Genomic DNA, 21,659 nt, shown 5'->3' on the forward strand with positions numbered 1-21,659 from the left:
CCGGCACCTTTTTCACTAGAAAAAATGCACTGTTTATACCCCATATTTGTCCGAAATAGGCTCAAGTTCAATGTGGCTTACATACAAACAATAACGTGAATAAAACATAATAATGTACAGAATATAACACAAATTACAATAACTTCAAGAAGCAAATTAATACATGTGCAGTAAGTAACAAGGGATTTAAACTATCTCAAGGAAAACAAATAATTAAGGGTGGATAGGTGAGAACATAATTAGGCAGGACTAGATGGGAAATGAGATTAAGAAAAGGGTGTGGGTAAAATTCAAATAGAGTACTTTGTATTCAGAAAGGCCAGACTGAAGAAATGTGTTTTTAGAAGGCTTCTAAAAGTTAGGTAATCATCTGTAAATTTGATTGGTTTAGGAAGAGAATTCCAAATTTTGGTGCCTTGATAGGAGAAATTAGCAGAGTGAATTGTTTTATATATCACATTCTTACAGATAGGAAAATGTAAGGCATGACATTCTCTACATGATGAAACAGCATTACAAGGGAATAATTCAATAAGATTATTCATATATGATGGGGCTTGACCAAACAGGATTTGGTGAATGAAATTTGAAAGATATTCTATCTCTTATTGGTAACCAATGTAGCTCATATAAAAGAGGAGTGGCTTTGGCAAAGCGAGGGGATCTACATATAAAACGAGCAGTAGCATTTTGAGCTATTTGTAATTTTTTGAGAAGACCACCTTTAAGTCCAGCATAGATGGAATAGTCGAATTTGGTGAGGACAAGGAATTGAACCAAAGTACAAAAGACAGATTTAGAGAAAAATGACCTCAATCTCTTTAGCATACAAAGTGAGCGAAAGACACTTGAGGTCAACTTAGAGACTTGGTTTTCAAGGGTGAAGAAATGATCTATTGTGACTCCCAAGATTTTCATTGATGACTCAAGGGAATAGGTTTTTTTCTTAATAGTAGAGTTACTAAGATTCATAGGATGGTGAGGGTTAGTTATAATTACAAACTTAGTTTTATCCAAGTTAAGTTTTAGTTTGAAATTAGAAGCCCATGATTCCATAAGTTTTATCCCTAGACTAATCATGTGAGTTATGTCAAGTAATTCCTTAGAGAATGGGTTATAAATGGTGACATCATCAGGATATATGTATGTCAAAAAACCATGTGTTTCTAAAAGATGACCAAGAGGTATCATCATAATGTTAAACAAGATGGGGGATATGGGGGATATATATATATATATATATATATATATATATATATATATATATATATATATATATATATATATATATATATATATATATATATATTCCTTTGAATCTTAAGCTGCGTTTAGGTACCTATTTTCCAAACTTCCTATTTGGTCCCGAAGCTCCTGCAGTGTAGGGGCATCTCTCTGCTGCTGCTCCTCTCCATCAGATTCTGATGTGTTGGACACCATTTTTCTCCTCATGTCCAGAGCCAAGGCAGACTCTCCCTTCTGCCAATCATCACACTCTGATACAAATTGGAATTTCTCCAGCCTCTTGGACATGGACATTGCTTCCCCCAGTGATCTGCTAAAATATTAAACTGATTTGCACTGCTAGGAACGGGTTTTGGTCAATATAAATCAATGCCTAGAAGGAGCTATGGTTTCAACTTGCCATCCCTTTGCGTGACATCACTTCCTCGTCCTCTTCAATTTATTTTTATGCCTCTGTCCAGATTTAATTCTTTCTCACTATACAGCCTGCAATTTCTCTCTTTTTGGTGCGTCTAGCTATAGCTTGCCATCTATTTCTGTCACTCTGACTCTTTTATTTCACTTCCTTTTATTCCCTAGTCTCTCACTAACTCTATTCTCTTTATTCCCACCTTCCAGCATCTGCCCCCTCTCTCTCCTCACTTCCAACCAGCATCTTATGTTTCTCTCCCCATCCATCCAGCATCTACCCTCTATCTGTGCTCCCTTCCACCCAGAATTTGCCCTCTTCTCTCCCTCTCCATCCAGTGTCTGCCCTTGTTTCTCCCCATGTCTATCAAGTGTCTTCCCTCTTTCTCAATCTCTTCCATCCATGGCCCTCTCTCTCCCCCCATGCAATCCAGCAGTTTCCACCTATCCTCTTCCATTCAGCATATGAACTTTATCTTCCTCTTCCATCCATTGTCTGCCCCTTCTCTCCCCCATACATCCAGTGTCTGCCACCACTCTCCTCCCTTACATCCAGTGTCTGCTTCTCCCTCCCCTTCCATCCAGCATCCACCATCTTTCTCTGCTCCTTTCCACCTAGCATCTGCCCTCTTTTTGTCCCCCTCCATCCAGTATCTGCCCCTCTTTCTCCCCATTTCTATCAAGTGTCTGCCCTCTTTTGCTGCTCCCTTCCATCTATGGTTTGCCTTTCTCTCCCCCCCCCCCCATGTATCCCCTTTGATACAACATATGACCTTCATCTCCCCCTTCCATCCATTGTCTGCCCCCTTTCTCCTCCTAAATCCAGTGTCTGCCACCTCTCTCCTCCCCTATATCCAGTGTCAGCCCCTCCCCCATATCAAGCATCTGTCCCCTCTCTCCCCTATATCTAGTATATGCCCCCTCTCTTCCCCTACATCTAGCATCTGTTCCATATCTCCCATCCAACACCTTTTGCCTCTCTCTTCCTCTACATCCAGCATTTACTCCCTTATTTCCTGCTACATCCTGTGTCTTTACCCTTCCTCCTCCCTACATCCAGCATCTGCCACTTCTCTCCCCCTTCCATCCAGCATCTGCCAGCTCTCTCCCATCCAACATCTGTCACCTCTCTCCTCCCCTACATCCAGCATATTCCCCCTTTCCTCCCTACAGCCAGTATCTACCTCCTCTCTCCCACTATATCCAACATCTGTCCCCTCCCCACACATCCAGTATCTGTTCCCTCTATCCCCCTACTTCCAGCATCTGCCACCTCTTTCCCCCTACATCCAGCATGTCCCTTCTCCCTCTTCCATCCAGTTTGTGTCTTCCCCCTCCCACTCAACACCCCTGCTGCTGCTTCTTCAGACCAACAGGAGCAGCAGTGGCAGCAGCAAAACAAATGTAAGGTGCTCTCTGGGGATTCACTGCTCATACTTGTGGCTGCTGGTCCTGCCCCCTCTGATTTCACTTTCTGTTCTGGGGCAGAGCAGGCATCTGTGAGTATGAATAGTGTGGCCCCACAATCACTTTACATTTATTTTGCCACTATTGCTGCTCCTGTTGGTCTGGAGAAGCAGCAGCGGTGGCAGTGGTGGCTGGAAGGGGGTGGGGCAGGCCCCAGTGTCCCTAAGGGAACATTGATTTTTGGGGGGGGTACTATGGCACCCATGGCTCCCTCCCATTCCAATCACTATGTTCTCTGTGATCTATTTGATAGGTTGTCTGCCTTTGCTTCTAGGACATATTGGAGCTGCTTAATTTCTACCAAGGGCCCTACCAGAGAGTCCTCCAGGGAACTGGTCTATTGTTAAGCTTCAACAATATAACCTTGAATTTGCTCCAAGGCAATATTCATATTGTAACTGCTCAGAGAGCTTCTGGATTCCAGAGACTACATAACCAGTTCTTTTACATGCTGCACCAAGCTTAGGCTAGTTTTGGGGCCAGGTACCTCAAGTAACACCATCATGTCCTCAGGAAAATGCATTTGTCTTTTCTCGCTGGTTTATTTGACATGTTGGGTACCGATGTTTGAATATATTTGCCAATACATATATGTCCACTGGATTCAAGCCCAGTAAGGGTTGTGGGGGAATCTAACAACTGTTATGCAAAGGAGTAGATGATGTGAATTCAGGGGAGTTCAGATAGGCATAACTTTCCCCTCTAGCATAGCACATGATCTTGAGGCTAAGCTTTTACTTTTTTCCTGCCCTAAATAAATCTACCCTTTTTAACATCAACTTTTTATGCTCATAAATTTAGAAGTTCAGTGAAATTTTGAGTATAAAGTTTTTGCATTCAACCCTAGTAAAATTTCCCTCTCTCCCCCTTTTGGCTATATATATATATATATATATATATATATATATATATATATATATATATATATATATATATATATATTTATGTAGCTAAGACATCACCTATTTCTTTGTGTATTCCATCTTACTAACATTGAGGACAATTTTATAAAAAATGTTTATGTGTGTAAAGCATGTTTCACACACAAAAAATAGCTCTCATAAAATTGTGTGACTATCTATACCTTCATAAAGAATAGGTAGACATAAAGATCGCATCTAGCTTTTTACAGTATACATATAGGCATTCCTGGGGTGCAGTTTTGGGAAGGACAGGGGTAGATTTGACATTCACATGTGTATTTTATATAATATCCACACACTGTAAACCACCAGATTATATCAATCATATATTATATATTGTTTGCCTCAGATGTGCACCTCACTGAACTTTACTGTAATCAATGAGATTTCCAGCACCCACCTCCTCATCGGCAAATCAATATGATTATATTCTTAAAATTACTTTTGATTTAATCAAGCCTGACAATAGGGTATTTTATAAAATATGCATGTGTGTTGTTGACTTTAGTTATTGCTATGTATATTAAGGTACCTGTAAAATTGGAATGTTCTTTACCTTATTTAGCTTACTGTACAAGTTTTTTTTTTGCTTGATTATATTATTTTGAAATTGCATAAAAAATATGCATGTGCACTTATGGAATACATGCACACACATTTACTCCTTAGGAGCAGGTGTAAATTTGTACATGAGAAGGTGTGCTTCACTGAAGGATCATTATAGGAGCCTATGTTATAAAATAGGTATAACATAGCACCTTGTTGGAAATATCACTTAGGTGCCTTATTATTAGCTCCCTAGAACATATATACCTGAGTTTCTAACCTTCACACTTTGTTTAGCATAATGTTCTCCTTACAAGGTTTTGTTCTGACATATGTGATAAGTACATTTATGTAAACAATGTCCTCTCTGCAGGAGATTGCATTGCACCAGGAATTATATCCACATGCACCTATTTGTCTCATTCATGCTGCGAGCTGTCAGCATCTTTATCAAAGACAAAGTTGTTTATTCTAAAATTGGAGCGGAAGAATTGGACTCTTATATGATGAATGATGTTGGAACGGTTTTGATGACTCCTATACCGGACAAGTCACAATATGTAAGTTAATTTGGAACAAAAAAACACCTTGCATTATATTGCTCTATGCAGTGATTAGAATTAATGTATATGTGCATGGTTACTATATGTTGCCAATGTTCCATTGTCTTTTTTTATTTTTTAAATCTTGACTTTTTGTAAATGTTTGTATCTGTATGCTATTAAGTCTGCTTTATGCAATGCAAAATCAATATAGTATAGTGGACAGGATGCTGGGCTCGATGGACCCTTGGTCTTTTCCCAGTGTGGCATTACTTATGTACATATGGTATACTGCTAATGCTGATGCTACTACTACTACTTCTTATCATTTCTATAACACTAATAGATGTATGCAGTGCTGTACTGCAAACATGCAAGAGATAGTCCCTACTCTAAAGATTTCAATTCTATTCAAGACAGATAAACAGGACAAATAATGGATTAGGGGTTATTTACTATTGGAATGATGAAAACAAACATGGATACTGAATAGGTGAATGGGGGTTAAGAATTAAAAGTAACATAAAAAAGGTGGGCTTTTAATTTGAAAAATGCCAGAGACAAAGCATGATGTAACAACTCATGAAGTCTGTTCCAGGCATACAGTGGAGCAAGATAAAATGAACAAGTCTGGAATTGGCAATTGAGGAGAAGGGTACAGATAAGAGTGATTTGCCAGATGAATGGAGTTCCCAGGAAGTGGTACATAAGTAATGCCATACTGGGAAAAGACCAAGGGTCCATCGAGCCCAGCATCCTGTCCACGACAGCGACCAATCCAGGCCAAGGGCACCTGGCAAGCTTCCCAAATGTACAAACATTCTATACATGTTATTCCTGGAATTGTGGATTTTTCCCAAGTCCATTTAGTAGTGGTTTATGGACTTGCCCTTTAGGAAACCGTCTAACCCCTTTTTAAACTCTGCCAAGCTAACCGCCTTCACCACATTCTCTGGCTACGAATTCCAGAGTTTAATTATGTGTTGGATGAAGAAACATTTCTCAGATTTGTTTTAAATTTACTACACTGTAGTTTCATCGCATGCCCCCTAGTCCTAGTATTTTTGGAAAGCGTGAACAGACGCTTCACATCCACCTGTTCCACTCCACTCATTATTTTATATGCATCTATCATGTCTCCCCTCAGCCGTCTCTTCAGCCTTCAGGGTGTAGGGAGTGATAAGAGAAAAGAGATATTAAGGAGCTGCAGAATGAATGCACTTGTGTGTCAGCATGAGGAGTTTGAAACATATATGAAAATGAATAGATAGCCAATAAAGTGACTTGAAGAGAAGGGTTATGTGAGTGTAATGACACTGGCAGAAGAGGAGAATGGTTCAAGAAAGAAGGAAAGCCAGGAGTCAAAGTCAATGAGAAAGGAAGAGAGAGACTTATCAGGGGATTGATAAATAACCACTACCTGGAGTGACAGTGAATAAGTGCATGGAGTGAACTTCAAAGGAAGAAAAAGCAGTGAGACTGAGGTATAAGAGGTTGAAATCTATAGTGAGAGTGAAAGTAGCAGCCCAATACCACCGCCACGGCTAACAAGACAAGATGTATGGGATAGCAACTGAAGCAGTCTAGGGAAAAGCTGAGTCTCAGAGCAATAAGATGGAGAGTATGAGAGATAAAGAGGCAAGCTTATTGGAGACAGAGCATATATTCTACAGGGCACATAAGAAAGGGAGATGAATAGAAATACGATTGGAGAAGTTGTGATTTGACCTGCACAGGTAGTGAAAGACTTGATTTGGAGGACCAGGATTGGGATTGATATCCCCAGCAGACAACAGGAGAAGGCATGGAGTGGGTGCATTTTTATGTATTTATTTTTGTTACATTTGTACCCCACACTTTCCCACTCATGGCAGGCTCAATGTGGCTTACATGGGGCAATGAAGGGTTAAGTGAGTTGCCCAGAATCACAAGGAGCTGCCTGTGCCTGAAGTGGGAATCAAACTCAGTTCCTCAGAATCAAAGTCCACAACCCTAACCACTACGCCACTCCTCCACTATAACAATGCATATAAATTTTAGAAATGCCCATGCCCCATCCATGGCCACATCCCCTTTTCATCTATGCGACATAGAATTTACGTGCACCACAATACAGAATGCGTTTAGCGAGTTGTGCGTATAAATCTTGATTAATGCCAGTTAGTGCTGATAATTGCTTGGTAAATAGTTAAACAATTAAGTTACACACATTGCTATAGAATATGCTTCAATTTCTGTGCAGAAATTAAGACACAATATACAGAATTCCGTGGTATATGGGGTACATTTACCAAGAGGAGATTCCTCTTCCGAACTTGATTCTCCAGTTTATTTATTTATTAATTAATTAATTTATTTATTTTTCCTATTCATAACCATATAGTATCTCCAGCACTGCACTACATTCCTTACCATATCAATATAGTATCTCCAGCACTCTTCAGTAGATCAACCGCATCTCAATTCTTATCAACTCTGCAGTTTTTTTCTTTTAGGTTGTCATCACACGCTATAAGTCTTATCCACTTTTCAGTTTTTTTGTTTTAGGTCATCATCACATGCTATCAATTTTTTTTGAATTTGGTTTGATTTTCTTTATACATATATTTCCCCAGGGTACATTACATTAGCATTTATGCACTGCATTGGTACACTACATTAACATTTATCCATTTTTAGGTATGGCTTTTTGGTACACACAACACCATTATTAAATTTAACTTTTGTACATATGCCCATGCAATATATTAATATTGTTCTTTGTAATATTATGCACTTTGCAGTTAACCTTTTTTATACATATGCCCATGCAACACATTAATATTATGCTTTTCATGTATTTCATTAATATTATGTCTTTCATGTATTTCATCATCATTGTTTTGCTTTGGAGTTTGTCCTTTTTTTATTTAGATCATAGGCATATTATGAGTTTTTATTATGAGTTCTTAATATTAGTTCATACATGTTCATTTTTTTACGTTTACATTTGCCTTCTTATTATGAGTTCATGCATATTTATGTTCTTGTACATTTGTCTTTCTAAATGCATTTATATATTCAATTTGAGGTTTTCTGTGTACGATCTGAGAAATCTCTTTTGCTTGTTTTATATCATTTTTTTACTTATGAGTTCATGCATATTTATGATCTTTCTAAATACATTTATCTATTATATTTTTATATACAGTACATCTATACATTATGAGTTCATTTTAATTTGAGGTTTTCTGTGTACAATTTGAGAAATCTCTTTTGCTTGTTTTATATCATTTTATATAATTTTATATGTGTATGTATATATGTGTATTTTTTTAATTATTATAATTTTTTTAATTATTATGTTTTTGACCCATTGTTTAGACTCCTGAGGCAGGCCTGTAGCCAAAACACGGTATTGTGTTGAGTCTGTCAATAAAGTGGTACTTTACACATCAGTATCCCGTCTCCCTGGATTTGGCCGGGTTTGAGATGGCTAACATTAGTTTCCATTATCGGCGGGAAACCAATGCACCGTGATCTGTAACGTCGGCCATCTTGGCCGACCATCTTGGCCGACCATCTTGTTTCGATAATACGGTCAGCTATGCCGCTTTACGGAGCCGGCCTTAGAGATGGCCGCCCATATAGATGGCCGGCCCCGTTCGATTATGCCCCTCCACGGGGCTCATTTTTGAAAGAGAAAAACTTCCAAAACATGTCATAAAGCAACATATGGATGTATTTCTTCTCAAAATGTCCAAATTGGTAATTTCAAAACCTATTTTGCAGACGTTTATCTATGTAATTCGTATGCAGTGCATTCAGATCACAAGGGGCATGTCAGTTGCATTTTAGGGGTGGAAATAGGGCAAGCTTAGGGTGTTCCTAACACTTGTGCATTTCATAACCATAATGGAACAAAACAAAAACATCTATGGCTAAAACTTCAACGTTTTGATCTAGACCTGTTTTTAGAACAAATAAGGCACAAAAAGGTGCCCTAAATGACCAGATGACCACTGGAGGGAATCAGGGCTGACCCCACTTACTCCCCCAGTGGTCACTGACCTCTTTCTACCCCCCAAAGATGTGAATAAAAATAGTACTTACCAGCCTCTATGACTGCTTCAGATGTTATAGCCAGTTCTATTAGATCAGCAAGCAGGTCCCTGGAGTAATATAGTGGTCAGTACAGTGGACTGTAGAGAAGAGGACCCAGGCCCATATCTCACTCTACCTGTTACACTTGTGGTGGAATGTGTGAGCCCTCCAAAACTGACCAAAATCCTACAGTAGCCACATATAGGTAACACCTTCACCCATAAGGGCTATTATAGTGGTGTACAGTTGGGGGCAGTGTGTTTTGGGTGAATTTGGAGGGCTCAGCAGACAAGATAAGGGGGTAATGGTGGGATGTGTACCTGAGAGTTTTTATATGAAGTCCACAGCAGTGCCCCATAGGGTGCCCCATTGTTCTCCTGGGATATCTATGTGGCCAGTCTACTATGATTGCTGGATCCTTCTACATCCCAATGGCTTGATTTTGTGTGTTTTTCACTTGGACTTTTTTTTTCTGAAAATGGACCAAAAAGATAAACACACAGAGCACATAACCATCTAGCATGTGGCCATTTTTGGAAAAAAAAAAAAAAAAAAAAGACGTTTTGCTGTTTTGAAAATGGCTATATTTCCTATTCAGATTTTGGACATTTTATGAAAAACGTCCAAAGTCTGACTTAGACATCATATAAAAAATGACCATCAAAATATCACATGTATTCTGAACCAAAGTTAACTGTGAATCATATTTATCTACCTTTTGTTCCAGTTCCTCGGGTCTGGAGGGTTGATAGCCGAGTGGTCATGAACAGACATTCAGCTAGCTTCCACCTCACTCCTCTGCCTTAACACAGGGTTACTCGCAGTCTTTCTTTCCTCGAGGGAAGGTGAAATGCTACTTCACAAAAGTGAAGAGGGTTCCTGTTCACCTTCTTCCACTCGAAGAGGGACTACCCCGGTAGATGGAAAGTGCACAGTAACAACTTCCATTTTCTGCTGAATATAAGATGGAGTACTAGGTGCTTTCCCCGATGGCGAAGCAAGCTTCCTTAGGCATAAGGACTGGAATGAAGAGGAGCTCTATGCGTCTGCTCTCTAGGGTGCCATCTTGACTCCCCTCACTCAAATATTTTTATCGTTCAATAATTTTTATTGATGACTTAGGTCAGTATACACTTAAAAAAAACATTGTACAAAAAGAACCGTCTCCGTCATCATCAAAGATTAATATATGCCCCATTTCCCCCAACACAAGACCCCTCCATCTCCCTTCAACTATCAATTAGCAAACAATAAACCATGTAACCAAAGATTATATAAAACTGTATTACTCTCCCTCCCCATTCTGAGAGACCTCACCGTCCCCTTTCCTCCCCCCAACTTCCCCCCCCCCCCCGCTTTACCAACCAAATCAACTCCAAATTCTCTCCTCCCCTTCTAGGAACTAGATGTTTCTCACAGGTTTACAAAACTGCATGTATTCATCCTTCATTGAGAAGCAAACTACGCCCTCGAGGGTGTAGACTCTGTAGATATGGGCCCCAAAAGGCAAGAAAGCTTTTCCTCCTTTTTGGCGAGAGCCGGGAGTCTCTCACTTCCCAAGACACTAAAAGGTGTAGCTGGTTCCTCCAGTGCCAGTAGGCTGGGGGTTAAGATGACGTCCAGTACTGTAAGATACATTTACGGGCAACCAGACACAGCTTACGGAGGAACAAAGTTTCAAATTTATTCCTACCTCTAAATGTCCCTGGGACATCCAAAAGCATTTGATCTACAGTCCCCAGAATGTAAACCCCTAACCTGAGGTCTAGGAATTGCTCAATACTTCCCCAGAACACTCTCAAGTTTGGGCAACTCCAAAACATATGAAAAAATGATCCCTGATTCCCCCCCATTCTCTATTTCTGTGGATAACACTCTCATCCTTCCTGTCTCATCAGCTCGTAACCTTGGGGTCATCTTCGACTCCTCCCTCTCCTTCTCTGAACATACTCAGCAGACTGCTAAAACCTGTCGTTTCTTTCTCTATAATATTACAAAAATTTGCCCTTTCCTTTCTGAGCACACTACCAGAAACCTTATCCACACTCTTATCACCTCTCGCTTAGACTATTGCAACTTGCTTCTCACAGGTCTCCCACTTAGCCATCTCTCTTCTCTTCAATCTTCAAAATTCTGCTGCATGACTAATATTCCACCAGTGTCGTTATGCTCATATTAGCCGTCTCCTCAAGTCACTTCACTGGCTCCCTATCCGTTTCCGCATACAGTTCATATTCCTCTTATTGACTTATAAGTGCATTCACTCTGCAGCTCCTCAGTACCTCTCCACTCTCATCTCTCCCTACACTCCTCCCCGGGAACTCCGTTCACTGGGTAAATCTCTCTTATCTGCACCCTTCTCCTCTACTGCTAACTACAGACTCCGTTCCTTTTATCTTGCTGCACCTCACTTCCTGAGGCGGTACGTCAAGCTCCATCTCTGGCCGTCTTCAAATCTAAGCTAAAAGCCCACATTTTTGATGCTGCTTTTAACTCCTAACCCTTATTCACTTGTTCAGAACGCTTATTTTATCATCCTTACTTTAATATTCCCTTATCTCTTGTTTGTCCTGTTTGTCTGTCCTAATTAGATTGTAAGCTCTGTCGAGCAGGGACTGTCTCTTCATGTTCAAGTGTACAGCGCTGCGTACGTCTAGAAGCACTATAGAAATGATAAGTAGTAGTAAGTAGTAGTAGTAGGTTCCGAAAGTCCTCCCATATGGAATAGCTGGGAGGGAGTAATATACCCTATGTAGATAAATCAATATGCACATTCTCTTGGGCGAGCATCTGTAACTAATAGAGGTACGCAAACTACTGGTTTAGATAAATCCCAGTGTGCTAAAGAGGTCCCCACCTCTTGTTCCCACTTGTTTTTCAAAGCCGTATGGTCTTGGGGGGGGGGGGGGCTGCCATTTATTCAGAGCTCTGTAAAGTAACGTTATAGAGATTTCCCCTTCTCTGAGAGAATAAAAAAAATCTCTAAGCTTGGGGATTCGCCCGCTCAGGGAGTTCCGCAGTAATGTAGAGATGTAGTGCAACGTTTGCCCTAACGCAAACCTATTGCCCCAAGAGTCTCCTACTTGAATAACCACTTCCTCAGCTGAAATGGGCTTCCCCTCCTCTGTCAACAGATGCTCAAGGCAAGTGATTCCCCTGGGCGGCCCAATCTACAAAACTTTTACTTGTAAGCCCTAGCTGAAAGGCACAGTTACCCTGTAGCATAAGCTGATCCATGACTCCAGGGTCTCCTCCTAAGTGCCTTATAATCACTTTCCACACGGCCCACAGCGGACTCAACAACGCACTCTTCCAAATCTCTGAAGGAAGCTGCATTGGGCTATGATGTAGTGACGATAACAACTGGTAAGGGGCATAATAAGGGCCCTCAAAATCTACTGGGGTATAAATCTGGCGATGTAAACACCAATCCCACAGGTGATGCACTTGACAGGCCTGGTTGTATAACTCCATGTCTGGTACACCCAACCCAACCCACCCCGACCCCAACTCCCAATTAAGTACGCAAACCTAACCTTAGATTTCTTGCCTGCCCAGCAAAACCGAGAGATTAATCTATAAAAGGCCTTCAGATCTTTCCGACGCAACCAGAGAGGCAGGGTTTGCAAAACATACAACCATTTGGGGAACACTATCATTTTTACTAAATTCACTCTCCCTAACAAAGACAAAGGGAGGTCTTTCCAACCCTGAAGAACCTTGTGGATCTCTTCTAGCAGCCATGAGACATTCAGTCGGTACAACTGCCCCACATCCATGGATAATAATATACCCAAGTATCAAAAAAACTTTCTTGCTCTGTGCAAAGGAAACTCCTCACCCCAAGTCTCCAACACTTGCTCTGAGGAGGCCAAAGCCTCTGACTTTCCCAGATTTAAACGCAAACCAGCGTAGTCCCCATACTCTGAAAAAATCTCCAAGAGGGCCTGCAATGATTCTCGTGGCTGTGTCAGGGTTACTAGAATATCGTCCGTGAAGGCCGCCACTTTAAAAGTCAGTGCTCCAATCACGATGCCACCCACCGACGGGGCGTCCATTATATCTCTCAACAAGGGGTAGAGCGTTAGAACAAAAAGAAGGGGCGAAAGGGGGAAACCCTGTCTAGTTCCCCTAACAATCTTAAAAGTCGTCTGTCTCCTTCCCATTAACAGAAACGTGTGCCCTGGAGGACGAGTATAAGGCTCTCACCGCCAACAAAAAATGCCCCGAAAATACGTACTTGGCTAAAGTTGCATAAAGAAAGCTCCAATATACCCGATCGAAAGCTGTTTTTGGCGTCAAAGCTAATAAGAAGCGTGTCTAAGCTTTTCCTATGTCGATATTCTAGAGAAGCTAAAACTTTCTGAATATTTTTTGCCACCATGCATCCACGCACAAAACCCACCTGAGTATCCTGTAGCAGCTTCGGGAGAACCCGTGCCAAACAATTTGCCAATATTTTAGCCAATAACTTCACTTCAAAGTTCAATAAAGAGATAGGTCGATACGATTCCGCTAATTCTGGGTCCCTCCCTGGTTTTGGAATTACAATAATTCGAGCAGTGTTGAGATGTGAGGGCAGATGCTCCTTCTCCACTAAGACATTAAACATGTTCACCAAAGGCAGGACTATCTCCTTTCCCATAAGTTTATAAAATTCTGCTCTATAACCATCCACCCTCGGGGCCTTAGATGGGGAACTCTGCTGTATCACCATAAGAACTTCCTCTGCCGTAACAGGTTGGTTAAGCATCTCTCCATCTACCTATGGTAACTATGATTTTGGATTATTCCTTCCAATGTGCATCACTGCATTTGTCCACATTAAATTTCATCTTCCATTTTGATGCCCATTCTTCCAGTTTCCTAAGATCTTCCTGCAATTTTAACAGTCCGCATGTATTTTAACAACCTTGAATAGTTTTGTGTTATCTGCAACTTTAATCACCTCACTTGTCGTTCTGATTTCCAGATTATTTATAAATATGTTAAATAACCCCGTCATAGTACAGTTCCCTACGGCACTCCACTATTTACCCTGCTCTATTGAGAAAAATGATCATTTAACCCTACCCTCTGTTTTCTGTCCAATAACCAAGTCCTAATCCAGAAAAAGGACGTTGCTTCCTATACCATGACTTTTTAATTTTCTCAGGAATCTCTCATGAGGAAATTGTCAAAAGCTTTCTGAAAATATAGATGCAATACATTAACTGGCTCACCTTTATGCACATGTATATTCATACCTTCAAAGAATTGAAGCAAATTGGTGAGGCAAGACTTCCCTTGACTGAACCCATGCTGACTCTGTTCCATTAAACCATGTTTGTCAATGTGTTCTGTAATATTATTCTTCATAATAGTTTCCACTATTTCGCCCAGCACTGAAGTCAGACTTACTGGTCTGTAATTTCCCAGATCATCCCTGGAACCCTTTTTAAAAATTTGCATTACATTGGCCACCCTCCAATCTTCAGGTTCTACAGATGGTTTTAATGACAGGTTACAGATCTCTAACAGCAGATCAGCAATTTCATGTTTGAGTTCTTTCAGTACACTGGGGTGTATACCATCTGGTCCAGGTGATGTATCACCCTTTAACTTGTCAATCTGGCTCAGTATGTCCTCCAGGCTCACCAAGATTTCTTTCAGTTCCTCCGCATCATCACCTTGAAAACCATTTCTGGAACAGGTAAATCTTTTACATCTTCTTCCATAAAGACTGAAGCAAATAATTCATTCAGTATCTCTGCTATGGCCTTGTCCTGCCTGATTGCACCTCATGATCTAACAGTCCCACAGATTCCCTCACAGGCTTTCTGTTTCTGATGTACCTGAAAAAGTTGTTACTATGAGTTTTGCCTTTGTTGCAAGTTTTTCTTCTTATTCTCTTTTAGCCTTCTTTATCGATGCTTTGCATCTAACTTGCCAATGTTTATGTTGTATAGGTTGAACAGAGGAGATATGATAGAGATATTAAATACATTGGCAATATGAATGCACCAGAGGCAGGCCTCTTTCAGTTGAAAAGAAGCTGTTGAGCAAGGGGGTAATAGGATGAAAGTGAAAGAGGGACAGACTCAGGAGAAGTCTAAGAAAAACTTTCATTCTAGAAAGGATGCGGAGAGGAGACCTGCATTCAAATTAGGTAAAGCACAGAATAAGCACAGAGGTTCTCTGATGCAGAGGAAGGGATTTTAGAGCTTAGAAACTAGTATAGATAGGCAGACTGTGTAGCTCACATGGTCTTTACCTGCAGTCATGTTCAATGTTTCTATGTCTACTTGAGCACATAAAACTCTTCTTCATCTCAATTTACTTATATATTTATCCCAAAGCGGGTTAACATGGGTGTTATTTAGAATAGGTTCTAGTCTTTCACTTTGCCTGCAGTTCATGAAGGCATTTCTGCAGGGCCGTGCCAACGCGGTAAACGAGGTAAGCATGGCAGGGGGGCGCCATCCTCTGGGGGGTGCCCCGCCGCGCCATGCTTGCCTCGCCCTCCCACTTCCATGTCCCAACTGCCCGCCCTCTTCTCCCCCCAACAAAATCTCTTTTAAATTTACCTCCGCCCGGCTGGCAGGGCAGCAAAGGCGCAGCATCAGTGAAGGAGGTGGCGCTCCCGACGTCTCTACTAGTCTTCCCTTTGCTCAATGTCCCGCCTTCTTCTGACATCAAGGAAATGACGTCAGAAGAAGGCGAGACATTGAGTGAAGGGAAGACTAGTAGAGATGTCGGGAGCGCCGCCTCCTTCACTGACGCTGCGCCTTCGCTGCCCTGCCAGCCGGACGGAGGTAAATTTAAAAGAGATTTTGTTGGGGGTAGAAGAGGGCGGGCAGTTGGGACATGGGAGCGGGAGGGCAGGGGAGAGAGGACAGAGATCATCTTCACGGGGGGGAGGGGGCGTGCACGCTCCAACTGCTTGACTGCGGGAGGGGCGCCACCCAATCCCCTGCGGGGGGGGGGGGGGGGGGCGCCACCCGATCCCTTGCAGGGGGGCGCTACAGACCCTTGGCACGGCCCTGCATTTCTGTGAGTAGGGCTGGAGTGAGGTTTGCATTTATGTACATACTTTTGAAAATTTAGAAAAATGTACATATTCTGACTCTGAAAAATTATGTTCATCAAATAGCAAGTATCAATGTGGAAACATAGTTGTCCTGGGGTAATTTTAAACTATATGGAGTCGAAGTGATTTAACTGGCCAGAAACAGCTCCTGGCTGGTTAAATCACTTGTGTGGGATTATTCGCTGAAATTCAGTGACAGTTAACCAGTTAGGGCCACTGAATATCACTATAGACTGCTAAAGTGAATGTTCTTTAATTTGTGGGCGGTCCAGTGGCAGAGTCATCGGCACTTAAGTGGTTATATGCCAATATTCAGCACTTAACCACCTAAGTTAAATGGCCATATCAGACCACATAAAAGTCAGTCCTATCTTTGGGGCACTTTTAATAAGCTGTGGTAAAAGGGGCCCTGCACTAGCAATGATGGCCATTTTTGCCGAGCACCAGGGCCCCTTTTACCACGGAAGGTGAAAATAACCAAACATGAAATGACCATGTGATAAGTTTGCATTTACCGCATGGCCATTTCTGGGAGGAGCACTTACTGCTACCCATTGAGGTGGAGGTAAGGGCTTCCACGCTAACCCGGTGTTAACTGGGCGGCTCATGACACTGCCCGATTATCGCTGGGTAACCCTCTGTGGAAATATTTTTTAAATATTTCCACTAGCACCAGAAATGGCATGCACTGGGGGTGGAACTACCGCTGGCTCCAGCATTGGGTCAGTGGTAGTTCTGGGTTGCCGTGCGGCAGCCCTTTAGTAAAGGACCCCTTCTTTATACCTTGTCACTTAAGAGGTTAAGGGGTCCTTTTACGAAGCTGCAGCAAAAGAGGGTCTGCGCTGGCATCTATGCTTGTTTTTGATACGCAGGTAAAAGAAATGGCCATACTGCAAGTGAAGCACTTGCCATGTACCCATTTTGGGGGAGCACTTACCGTCACCCATTGAGGTGGCACTAAAGGCTCCTGTGCTAACCTGGCAGTAACCGGGCAGAGTGCAGCACTGCCCGATTACCTCCGGGTAGCACCAGAAAGGCGCACTGGGGGTAGGAATTACCACTGGGCTGCTGCGGTAGCCTGGCAGTACTTCCGTTTTAGTGAGCAGTAAGCCCGCGTTAGGCCAGCTGCATATATCCAAATGTTCAATGCCAGTTCCCGGACATGGGCCGGCATTGAATATCCAGGAATAATGCCAGTGGCAGCTAAAAAGTACTCACTACCGCCAACTGAATATCTGGCTCTATGTTGTAATTTCATTCATACTATCTATTTATGTCAGTCCACTGATTGCTGTATATAGCCAAACAAGATCTTAGAACTTGAGCACACTATAATTCAGGACATACTGTAAACTTAAATGAATGTTTGCTAGTACTACATAACATTTCATACTGAACCCACATCTTTAGGCTATATATTCTGTCAATGTTATTCAGTCTAAATTATTATTATGGGAGAATGTTATTTTTGGCAGGTTGGGTGCAAAGTTGCTGTTGTGATGTTTGTATACTTCTTAACCACAAACTACTACTGGATCCTGGTGGAAGGGCTCTATCTGCACAGCTTGATATTTGTGGCTTTCTTTTCCGACACCAAATACTTATGGGGCTTCACTTTAATAGGATGGGGTAAGATATATGATTCTTTGTATCTTTATTAATGAACTCTGTGCATTAAACAACTGATTTCTATCATGGTTCATTTCTTCTCGTATTGCTTTCTTTAAGAGGAAAGAAACATACCTAGAAGATAAAGCTGTCTATATAAAAATAAGCTGCACAGTCTACCCACACAATTTATATATGCAAATTGAGAACTTGATGGGCTTTTTCTGCCTTTAATAAATGATTAGTATCTATGACAATGTTTGGGTCAGATGTGAGGATTTGTCTTCACACTCTTTTAGATATCATGGAAAAGTTGAATGTAGCTCTCCTTTGGGGTTCCTGCTTTATTACTAAAGCTAAATAGCTACACAAATATATAAATTGTGCTAATTAAATATTATTCTTGCTCTTGACATTATCATAGCCAATGTTCATGCTTGTTGGAGAGTTTTTACATGTTGTGATTTTACACCTTCTATTGCAGGTAATTAATATTTTCTGAATTATGAGTAAGACAGAAGTTTTCAGAAAGATACCTGGATGATCTTACAAATTATCTCACATCTCCAATGTCTGTTTAAACATAGGAGTTAAACCATTACTAAAAAATAATAATAATACTGTAAATATGTCCCATAGGGCCCTGTTTACTAAGCAGCGCTATAGGTGTGTCACATTTTTAACACGTGTTAACCATGTACCTGCGTTAACCATGTACATGTTACAATATCCCTATAGTTGCCTACATGGTTAGCGCACACACTAAATGTAGGTGCGCTAAAAACACTAACGTACCTTAGTAAACAGGGCCCATAATTGAAGCTGAACAGTGAGATAGCTGTTAGTTTATTTTATTTTCTAGTCTTTTTTAAAAAAGAAAAATCTCAGAAAACTTCTTAGTTTTTTTGAGGGTTAATAGAAATTTACAGTATCTTTAGCAACCTGTTGAATCAGTTTTTAGCATTTTGCCTAGATTAGTACAGTCTACCATTCATTTTCGAATGACCTACAGAGAACAATGGGGGGAAATCAGTTAAACTTTGATCCTAGAGAGTCCCTCCTGCATAATTGTCAGTCTTTCCAGTTCTAGAAAATTATTTGGTATATCTGCAAGGTGATTAGAGCTTCATGGGTAAATTTTAACTTCCTGAGACCTACATTAGAGCATAATAAGGTAATTCACTTGGTTTAGGTGGGCAAGTAACCATCAACTTAGGCATTATTTTAGAAAAACAAATTGTATAGGCATCAATGTGTCATTATAAAATGCTAGCATAAGTGGCAGAGATTGCACCTACCATGCAGGTTCAGATATTTACACCTGCATAAGAGGTGTAAATGTCTGTGCTTAGATTACTCATGTACACATGTAAATTAGCATACTTTATAATCCACGTGTGTACTTGGAAGCTCTGCCCAAACTCTGTCTCTATACACCCCTACTGGCAAAATAAATGCCATCATGTCAGTTGGTATTTTATGAGAATCCATTTATATGCATATGTGGCCACAAACTTGCTAAGCTTACTCTATCTTACTTCCAAGATGTGCATGCTAGGTCATACCAAAGCCCATTTCATCAAGTTTCCTCAGATCAATATCTAACACTGAAGTTGGTGGCTTTTTTCGAATGGCAGCTGTGATCCAAGGAAGCGTTAGGCGTTATGGGCGTGCAGCTTTTGCCAAAATGAGACTACCACCAGGCTACCGTGCCCCCCCCCCGGTGGTGATTTCAGATTTGGCACATACCCATTCTGCCTGGATGATTTACTTATTTATTTCCCCCCACACGCGTCGTTTCCGATGGTAATTGGCACTTGGCACACGCTGAGCATTCACTGCATGTATAGTTCATGAACCCTTACTACTAGATCAATGGGTGGCATAAAGGGCTCAGGCCGGTTTTGGACGTGCACTGGTTTCAGTTTTGCCACAGGCTCTTTTCCCGTCCCATTAAAAAAAAGCCCTTTTTTGAAGACACGGTAAAAACTGGCCTGGTGCGTGCCCAATACACACACCTACACTACTGCAGGCCACTTTTTACTGCAGCTTAATAAAAGGACCTCAGAACAAGAGTTTATCCAAAAGTCAGCTTTAATGGAAACAGGACCCAACCTGGCCAAGTTTTGGAAAAACCTGGTCATATAGGTTTCCACAGTAACTGACTTTTTGAATTGGGCCCGAGCTTTTTCTATGCAGATGCTGTTAGCTGCATTCTTTTACTTTTGATATTGGACCTCATATTTCTTTGAAACACAGGTATTGCAGTATATGCATTGAATCTGTGAAAATATTGTGGAAACTTACGTGACCCCTTGGAGGGAGCAACAAGAAATGCATTTTCTCTTTGGCAGGTATTTCTGATGACCTGGACTGGCCACATTCAGTTAAACTGCTGGGTTTGATACCTTTGCTTAGACTCAGCATGGTGTATCTTATCTTCTCATGTTACATAATTATTATTATTAGCGTTTGTATAGCGCTACCAGATGCACGCAGCGCTGAACACCTGATACAAAGAGACATAATATTGAAAGGAAGCCCTTGTCATGGTGTACTACACAATACTTCAAAAGTAAACACTGTAAATAGCAACACTTGTCTGCTATCAATTAGAAAATTAATTGCTAAGTTATTAGTCAAACATTTCCTACTCACTTCTCTGCAATTTCCCTGACTCATGGGGTTGCAGGGTTGGGAGTTCCACCAATGAGGCTGATAGATGTAAAGCTGGAAACACGGGGATAATGCTGAAAAAGGGGAAAGATGGGAACACGTGCGCATGTGTATGTGTGTGTTATTTATTTATTTTGCTGGAAGCATGGGGCTGATGGAGGTAATTCTGGAAAAGGAGAGAGATGGGAACACAGGGGTAATGCTGGAAACGTGAGGCGATGAGAACACAGGCTTGTTACTGAAAAACGGGGGAATATGAGAACCAGTGATTTTTTTGTGCCAGTACACGCCGGTGCGGCATACCGGCACCTTTTTTGTGCGGTCCGGCTCACCTGCCTGCTCCCTTCCATTCGTGCACCCAGATGTGCTCCCTGTGTTGCAAAACTTTTGTTTACCCGAAGTCACGGCGAACCGGCAGTGAAAGCAGCAGGCAGGCAGGCTCGCCTCCTTGTCACTCACTTCACTTCCCTTCCCTCTCAGTGTGTCCCGCCCTCGCTGAAAGGAAATTACATCAGAGGAGGGCGGGACACGCTGAGAGGGAAGGGAAGTGAAGCGAAGCGAGCGACAAGGAGGCGAGCCTGCCTGCTGATTTCACTGCCGGTTCGCCGTGACTAAACTAACTGGAAGAGGAGAATATCTTTATACATTAGAAGGCCATGATGTCATATATAGTTCATTTAAAAGTGGATGGGGGAGGGGTGTATGATGTGCAGATATTCCACTTTGGATTGCCACCCTCCATAACTGGTTGCCACCCCAAATATTTCTGTCTAGCGACACCACTGTTGGAGGAGTAATGTTAGGATAATCATGATTGTTGAATTTAATTATCAAAATCTCTGTGAGGGATCCAAAGGTCTAAAATTATTTGAGAGGGGCACCAGCCTTTGCAGTAGGAGATAAGGGAGAAGGTTCATGCCAGCATGCACCTGATTAGTCAAGAATGGACAACTTCTGATTTGCCATTTTTGTACTAGTATGCTTTGATATAACCAATTGTATTATCTACTTTTGGAGTCGATGCATTTCCATGAAGAACTAGTAATGCTGAAAAAATATCTTAAAGATACTAAGAAACAAACCAAGGGGTTC

At 41.4% G+C, this 21,659-nt stretch overlaps 1 protein-coding gene across 1 annotated transcript in view; it reads left to right on the forward strand.

Annotated features, from left to right (window-relative positions):
- The window catches only part of PTH2R (parathyroid hormone 2 receptor), a 372,984-nt gene that overhangs the window by 171,616 nt on the left and 179,709 nt on the right, over positions 1 to 21,659 (forward strand). The window contains exons 7-8 of the mRNA XM_030210826.1: positions 4,963 to 5,149; positions 17,759 to 17,912. Coding sequence (XP_030066686.1) covers positions 4,963 to 5,149; positions 17,759 to 17,912 — 341 coding nt within the window. The remainder of the gene's footprint in view (positions 1 to 4,962; positions 5,150 to 17,758; positions 17,913 to 21,659) is intronic.

Source organism: Microcaecilia unicolor, chromosome 7 (genome assembly GCF_901765095.1).
Source record: "Microcaecilia unicolor chromosome 7, aMicUni1.1, whole genome shotgun sequence".
NCBI classification, from domain to species: Eukaryota; Metazoa; Chordata; class Amphibia; order Gymnophiona; family Siphonopidae; genus Microcaecilia; species Microcaecilia unicolor.